We start from the raw sequence: 9,203 nt of genomic DNA on the forward strand, positions 1-9,203 counted from the left end.
CACAATGGACGCAGATTGCCCCCTCAAAGACATCCTGTACATGCTCTTCACCCAACACAAAACACAAAGATTGTGTGTGTATTCAGGTGTTAAATAATGAGGATGCGAATCTAAACACACTTCAAAAACAAAAGTCACTTTATACTGTGGTCGCGTCGTCAGAGACGTCATAGGCTGTTGCTGGCCAGTGTTATTGTCGTGTTTAGATGTTTACTTCAGACACCGGTCACGCTAAAAGACAATGTTTGAGTTCCCTTGAGAGGGAAAGTCATATAGACCTAGGATGGCTTGAGGGTGAGTAAATCAATGTGTAATTTTCATTTTTGGGTGAACTATCCCTTTAATAGACTGATGCATTTTTTCTAAAATTTCTAAAAACAGGTAAATAATTTTTGCTAAAAATGTGCATGTTTATTTCTTTGATTACTTGTAAAGAAAGATGTATTATATATTATGCACTCTTTACATTCAATCAGTTTGCATTCAATTGAAAACAACATAATTTGGTTGTTGTGACATCTGAAGTAGATTCATTGTCTGCTTTGCATTTACCTGGCACTGGCAGTGCTTTCACAAACGTGTCCATGCTTAATACAGAACCATGCATTTTTACACGGCAGTACTCAATTCATATTCTTTAATTGCACCATTTAGTGGTCTGGTATTGCACGACAGCAACCTCTAATACAGATAGCAGACCATTCAAGGGGGTACTGTTAGATATCTTTAGGTTATAAAATATTTCCAATTAATATTTTGTGCTCAATTACTTATGTGGCAAGTAGCCTCATAATAAGTGGGATAATTTTGCAGCGAGGTTTGGTATCAGCCTGAAACTGTTTCTTTTGCATAACAGCCTGCTGACTACACTAGCCTTGCTACACACACTTCTTATAACTCTGGGCCCCTCAGTTTAGGAACCACTAGTTTAGTACATTTTGTTAACCTAAGTCACAATGACAGTGTCCAAAAATGCATTTTGAAATCTGAATGTCAACATGACTTTGTACTTTAATTTTACATTAACAGCAAATATTAAACGGATATAAGGGAATATCATGACAATTTTCGGTAAATTTATAATTTCAATACATTTGGTAATATTCATCAGTAAGTGGTGATCAACCATAAATAAACACCTATACATTCTAATGCAGAGATGTTTACCTTAAATGAGAAGATAAAATTAGAGATTTAATATGTGTGGAAATAAAGACTTTCATTTGTAGACCTTCTTTATCAATAATCAGAATTTGGAAACATTGGAAACTAGAAAAGTGAAACTTGGTTCAGAATAAAATACAACAGCAAATGTAAGCAGAGACATCAAAACAGATAGACAGAGAATGACAAAACAGCCAAGTCAGCAGATCCAAGACCAACTGGACCCCTGGATTATAAATATGTTATTAAATAATAATACAATAAGATTTTACTCAGTTAATAACTGCTTTTACTAGTGAATCTGTCAATTAAAACAAACAATCATTACATTCATTTCGAAAGGTTGTCTCTAGATGGTACAGATCTGTTTTTAAAAATTTTTCGCATTATGTCTTTGATTTCAGCTGTGTTTAAAACATAAATGATTGGGTTTAACATGGGTGGAACAGCATATGCTAGAGATGTTGTGATGACCCTTGCATTGGGAGCAAGAGAAAGCATGAATGCAGCAATGTATGCACAGGATATGGGGAGGAAATATATCCCTACTAACAACAGGTGAGAAACACAGGTCTTCAGCGCTTTTAAACGGCTTTCCCAAGTTGTAATTTTGTTTAAAGCAAGAAAAATGCCTAGATATGACAGGATTATAATGATCAATGGTACTACAAGGTATAAAGCTGTGATGAAGGATCCCATAAACCTATTAACGCTATTGTCATTACATGCCAACCTATACACTGGTCCGTGATCACAAAAATAACTCTGTATAACATTAGAATCGCAGAATGAAATTCGAGTGATCAAAGACACCATCAAGGCCACAACAGAAGAATTAAATGCCCATTTTGCTGAGAGAATTAAAGTCATATTGGTATTGTTTACAATTGCATGATATCTTAATGGCAAACAAATTGCAATGAAGCGATCATATGCCAGAACAAGAAGAGTGAAACTTTGCATAGTACTAAAGAGGAACACAAAAAACATGTTGATCAAACAAGCATTGTAGGAGATGTACCGTGAATCAAAAAGAAAAGTCTTCATCATGTTAGGAATCAGTGCATTAGTTTCACCAATGTCAGCCAAAGCCAAGTTAAAAACACCAATGTATTTTGGACTGTGCAGACTTCGTTCAAGAGCAATAATGAGAAGCACTATAGAGTTCCCAATCATAGTAATAAAATATGTAATAAATAAGAAAATATAGTAATAACTGCTGTATGGTATACCTGAAAGTCCAATGATGAAAAAGTATTCAGGGCGAACAATGGAGATATTCTGGGAAAAACTTGCATTTAAAGAACTCATTGCAGCTTTGTATTTGGTGTTTTGAACAAGCTGAAAAGAGAAATTACCACAAAGACAAAGGCATAATAAGAAATTTACAAAATTTTCATTACACACTTTTAACAACTGTTTTCAGATATTGGAAAAGAGTCACAGACATGTATAAGTAAAAGTTATAAAAGTGTTCAAAGTTTTAGAGCCAAAACAAACAATAACTCATTATCTAAAAGACTGTGAACTAAGTGGTTGTCCTTGTTCTCTCTCGCTGATCAGTAGCTGTCTGTGTCACTGAATCCAAATATATCTTCCGATTCATCCCTTGAGAGGATAGTGATGTAATGCTCGTATGCTGTAGTAAATGTTCAAGCCACTATAGAAGTTTGTATTAACACTTAATTTACCGGTATGCAAACAATCTTCATAACAACGGATTTTGGGGTTCTCAATGTTAGTCTATTATGTGACACTGATAACTGTAAGGCAACACTGGCAAGCTTTCCAGTGATCTCAGGGTTTTACATACAATTAAACAACATATCTTTACTATTCTTTCTGGTGATTCAAGCAACCTTTCCATACTCTTATTACTTGACCTTTGCACAGCTTTTGACTACGCTATTGTCATGTGTCAGTGAGCTAAAAACTTGGCTTAGCTCCAACTCTCAGCTTAAATTTGACAAAAACAGAAATTTTAATTGCTGGTCCGCCAACTGTAACAAAAAACATAACTAATCCCCCTAAAATTGACCTCGAAGCTACATCAATTCTTCCAACTGCCACCGTCAAAAACTCTGTATTATCCTTGACTCTTCACTAAATCTGGATGCTTATATTAGCAAACTCTCCAAAGCTGCATTTTTTCAATTACGGCGTATTGCCAAACTCCGTTCCCTCATGAGTCCAAAGGATGCTGAATCACTAGTACATGCATTTATTACATCTTGCCTTGACTACTGTAACGCTCTTTTTTCTGGATTACCAGCATGCTCTATCTCCCGTTTGCAACGTATTTAAAATTCTGCGGCAAGAATGTTGACGTATACCAAACGGTCTGTTCATATCACTCCTATTCTTTTTAACCTCCACTGGCTTCCTGTTTCTTCTCATATCATCTATAAAATTCTTCTGCTTACCTTTAAGTCACTCCACGGTCTTGCACCTACTTATCTCTCTGACCTACTTTCTCCATATATTCCTTCCCGTCTACTTCAATCTTTGGGAGAGGTACTTCTTTGTGTTCCTAGACCTCGCTTTTCATCTATGGGAGGGAGATCTTTCTCTGTTATGGCTACTAAACTCTAAAACTCATTGCCCCTGTGTCTTCGATCAATAACCACACTGCACGAGTTTAAGTCTAAATCTGTTTAACCAATATTATCGTTCATTATCTGTTTCTTCTTAAACTGTTATGGTTTAATGCTATATCTGACTGTCTGTTGTATTTGAATGTTTGTATTACTACTATGGTTTGCAACTGCAATCTCATGTTTTGGACCTGTCTACTATCCATCTATGTATGTATTGATTATATTGCCTGTTATTGTGAAGGATGGGGCCTGGAACTTTATGAGTTCAGCAGGAAGGAGATCCCGCCCTAATGAAATAATGAATAAAGACCCTGTGGAGATTGAGAAGCCAGTTTTATTGGGCAGGATGGTGGCTGGACATTGAGCTCCACTGCTGCGATGCCTGCACAGCCAACACAGCGAACCCATGCCCCGTTGCAACAGTACCTGGTCGGGGCTCCCAAGGCCCAACGTTTGGGAACCCCTTCTGTTATTTTCCCCCCTATATTTAGTATTTTTGTTTTCTATTACCAGCCTAGTTACAATGAAAGTGTCCAAATGGCTTATTATTATTATTTAAAATATTTCAATTTATTTGAAATTTTATTTAAAAAACTTATAAACTTAAAGTTTCTATAAAAAAGTATTTTATCAAATGGCTTTGTAAAAACACAAGCAAAATACATTCAACTTTACATGTATTTGGAGTAACAAGAAATGCAACATATAATGACAAAAATGCAAAAGATGCATGCATATGGTTGGTGATTTTTTTCCTGTTTGCTTTGTCATGGGTTCTGTGACTGAGAATACACGCATTAAAAATAACTAAATTAAATACAAATGTTAGATAAATAAATAGCATATCACTACAGTTGCATATGTTTTATGAACACATTTCAATCAGAATTTGAATGTACTTAAAATGATATAAATGCAAAGAAAAATAGTTACTGGACTGTTCTTTCAAAAGCTAGTTTTTCAAATAATGCATTACTGAAAAGATAATGTCCACTGACATTTTTCTACTGTTGTACAGACCTGCATGAAGCCTGAAAAATGTTCATATAGGTAGTTTAATTCCCAATAATAATAATATTAATAATAATAATAATAATTTAAGAAAATAAATATTTTATTATGTGACACTGATAATCATTGTGCAGGATTGAGTTTGACCAATTAAAACCCATCATTGTTACATTGAGTTTTTTAATGAAATATCAGTTAAATTATATATTTTTCAACTTTTTAATTCTTTCATTGTTAAATACTCATTGTCTAGGTACTGTCTTGAGGGCCAGTAACTAAAAGCACAAGCAGCACATACACTTGAAATCAGATGGATTCATTCATAAATAAACAACATATCACTGCTGATCACCAACATACATTGTCTCATCTGTTCACATGTTAAGTGTAGCAGAGTTAATTTAACTATTTTCTGCCTATACTTATTCTTATACATCAACTGTTTAAACTAGATGACAGTGAAAGACTAAATAGCTGAGTATAAAATTAAAACCCATCATTGTTACATTGAGTTTCTCATGAAATGTCATTATCATGAAATCACATGACTTTATATATTTTTACATTTTTAATACTTACTGTTAAGTAGTACATTTTGCTTTTAGTTTAGTACATGTTTGAAATTATGTGGAAACTACTGAAAATGTCAGTAGGCCAATTATTGCCATTGTGTGATTGGTAAAAGACCAAAACATAAGTGTTTTTCTTCATGTTATTTATTTTTAATGATTACTGTAAATAAAGAAACAAAGATGCAGAGAGACAAAAAGAACCTAATCAGGAGATCTCAGACCAACATTCTAATGTCAAAACAGACTCCTGATTACAATTCAATTAAAATATACAGTTCAGATACATTCAAATATAAAATATACAAATATATTCTGCAATAATATAATTATATTTATAAACTGTTTGATTAGAAAATGAAAGAAATACTCATTCCCTTAGTACTGTCTTGAGGATCATTAACTATGAACACAAGCATTACACTTAATTAAATGGATTCATTCATAAATAAATAGCTTATCACTGCTGATCACCAACATACATATACATAATTTATCATTTTATTTAAGATAAGTTATTTAATTCTTAATGATTGCCCAAACATATAAATAATCACTACAGTCATCTTGTCATCAAGATATTACAGAAACACATATTACAGAAAAAAAGAATGACATGACTAAGAAAAGGTGAGACATGCAGGTTTTTAGCACTTTTAAGCATGCTTCCCAAGTTGTAATTTACTAAAGGCAAAAAAAAAATGCCCATATATGACAGGACTATAATGAAAAATGGTGCTACAATGAACAAAACTGCATTTAGGATTGCTAAAACATAATTAATTATTTTGTCATTGCATGCCAAATTATACACTTGTCTATGATCACAAAAATAACTTTGTATCACATTAGATTTACAGAATGAAATCTGGGTGTTCAAAGACAAGTATTGAGGATAGGACCATCATACAAGCACTGAAGGCCCATCCTGCTGAAAACACTAAAGACATGACAGTATTGTCATGGACAGGGTATTGTCAAGAGGAAAATGAGAAACAAGAGACCAAAAATTGCAGATGAGCTGAAGGCCACTATCAAAGAAACCTGGGCTTCCATACCACCTCAGCAGTGCCACAGACTGATCACCTCCATGCCACGCCGAATTGTAGCAGTAAATAAAGCAAAAGGAGCCCCTACCAAGTATTGAGTACATATACAGTAAATGAACATACTTTCCAGAAGGCCAACAATTCACTAAAAACGTTTTTTTTTATTGGTCTTATGAAGTATTCTAATTTGCTGAGATTGGTGGGTTTTTGTTAAATGTGAGCCAAAATCATCACAATTAAAAGAACCAAAGACTTAAACTAATTCAGTCTGTGTGCACTGAATTTATTTAATACACAAGTTTCACAATTTGAGTTGAATTACTGAAATAAATGAACTTTTTCCACGACATTCTAATTTATTGAGATGCACCTATATATAATTATGTAACTTGACCACCCTTCAATAGGGCAGAAGGCCTGTAATTGATATTACCTGAGCCTGCAAAGTAAATGACAAATTATCTGTTTTTTTTTTTTTTTTGATAATGTTTATTGATTGATTAAGCCAAGAAAGAAACAGTAAAACAGCAGACGCACAGACAATAAAATGAGCCATATCAGCAAACCTCAGACCAAAATGCTCACGTCCAAATAAATAACTGGATTACACATTCAAAAAGAAATACATTAGGAAAACCTATTTTCTTTACATAGTCCAGTATTTTATGAAATGGTTTTGCAAAAACATTAGCAAAATACATTTAACATCAGAGTAAAAGTTTGGAGTAGCATGAAATATGTTAACATTGTAATAGTGTTGGGCGATATGCTAAATTTTCATATCGTCCTATCGTCAGCCTGTGTGATCTACGATACACGATATTATCGTGCTAATTTATTTAATTATTTACTTCCTTTCATTGACGAAAAATGAACCAACACCAGCATTAAGGCTAAAAGCAGCCTAATGTTTTCAATATGACTTAATTTATGTTTAACATGATAACAATTTAATAGAAACATTGTAAGTTATTAATGGTTACATTTCCTTAGTTATTCAAAAAGCACAAAAAGCAGCTACAGAAAACGAGCGAAGAAAATTAACACAATGACTAACCTGCCGACACCCACGGCAGACGAGCCAGCAGCAGAATTTTCTGAATGTTCTATATTTCATATATTTATGTAACATAATTTATGTAACATATTTTACATTAAAATACATTTAGAATTAACAATGACTGCTGTACGAAGAGTAAAAAAATATAAACATAAATTTTAAAAATCTATTTGAAATTTTGAATTTTATTTAAAAAAAAAAAACTTTTTTTATAATAAAGTATTTTATCAAATGACTTTGCAAAAACACGAGCAAAATACACTTAACTTTAAACGTATTTGGAGTAACAAGAAATACAACATATAATGACTGCTCACAAAAGATCTTGCATATTGACCCCATATGTCATAGGGTCTGTGACTAAGAATACAAGCATTAAATTACAACAGACATTTGAAACCAACTGAATTAAAAACAAATGTTAGATAAATAAAAAGCATATCACTAGAGCTGCATATATTTTAGGAATACATTTCAATCAGAATTTGAATCCATTTAAAATAGAATCAATACAAAAAAAAAAAAAATGTTGCTGGACAGTTTTTTTCAAAAGCTAGATTTTAAAATAATGTATTATTGAAAAAATACTGTCTATTGACATTTGACATTCTACTCTTGTAGAGAACTCTGTAACTTAGTTATTTTAATTATGTGACACTGATAACTCTGAGTTTGATCTCAGAGTTTTACACAAAATTAGGCTACAAACCATTTCATAAATGTTATCACTAGATGACAATAAAAGAGTAAAAAGCTAAGAGTGTGAAATTAAAATCGACTTTAAAAATATACAGTATTCTGCAATAATATCATTATATGTATAAACTGTTTGATCAGAAAATGAAAGAAATACTCGGTACTGCCTTGAGGGCCCGTAACTAGGAACACAAGCAGTACACACACTTGAAATCAGATGGATTCATTCATAAATAAAGAACACATCACTGCTGATCACTAACATTGTCTCATCTGTCCACTCTACATGTTAAGAGTTCATTTAACTATTTTCTGCCTATCTTCATCCTAGAAGTAATTTAATTCTTAATGACTGGAAAAACAAACAATCATTACAGTCATCTTGAAGCATTTCTTCTAACTGCAGATCTGTTGTTAAACACTTTTTGAATTAACACTTTAATTTCAACCGTGTTTAAAACATAAATGATGGGATTTAACATTGGTGAAATAGCATAGGCCAGAGATGTGCTGATGACTCTGGCATTTGAAGTGAGAGAATTATTTGACCAAAAAATGAAAACGCATATTACAGAAAGAAAAAATGACATGACTAACAAAAGGTGAGAAACACAGGTCTTCAGTGCTTTTAAACGTGCTTCCCAAGTGGTAATTTTACTTACGACAAAAAAAATCCCCATATATGACAGGACTATAATGATGAATGGTACTACAATGAACAAAAATGCGCTGAGGTTTCTTATAAATGCATTATTGTTACCGACATTGCATGCCAACCTCAACAATGGTCCATGATCACAAAAATAACTTTGTATCACATTAGATCCACAGAATGAAATTCGGGTGATCAAAGACACTGACAGGGCCATCAAAGAAGCACTGAAGGCCCATCCTACTGAAAACACTACAGACATGACAGTATTATTTACTAGGATGATATCTTAATGGCAAGCAAATTGCAATGAAGCGATCATATGCCATAATAACAAGAGTGACACTTTGCACAGTAATAAAGAAGTTCACAAAAACATGTTTGCCAAACAAGCATTGTAGGAGA

The 9,203-nt window shown here is 33.0% G+C and overlaps 1 protein-coding gene and 1 pseudogene across 1 annotated transcript; both read right to left on the reverse strand.

Moving 5' to 3' along the window:
* Positions 1-1,494: 1,494 nt before the first annotated feature.
* LOC127157612 (olfactory receptor 1M1-like) lies at positions 1,495-2,496 on the reverse strand. The gene has a single exon (XM_051100852.1). It carries the CDS (start codon positions 2,473-2,475, stop codon positions 1,495-1,497), a length of 981 nt encoding a protein of 326 aa, XP_050956809.1. The 5' UTR covers positions 2,476-2,496.
* A 4,396-nt stretch (positions 2,497-6,892) lies between these two features.
* Positions 6,893-9,203, reverse strand: part of LOC127157622 (olfactory receptor 1-like) — a 4,874-nt pseudogene continuing 2,563 nt past the window's right edge.

This window comes from Labeo rohita, unplaced genomic scaffold (genome assembly GCF_022985175.1).
Source record: "Labeo rohita strain BAU-BD-2019 unplaced genomic scaffold, IGBB_LRoh.1.0 scaffold_113, whole genome shotgun sequence".
Lineage (NCBI taxonomy): Eukaryota > Metazoa > Chordata > Actinopteri > Cypriniformes > Cyprinidae > Labeo > Labeo rohita.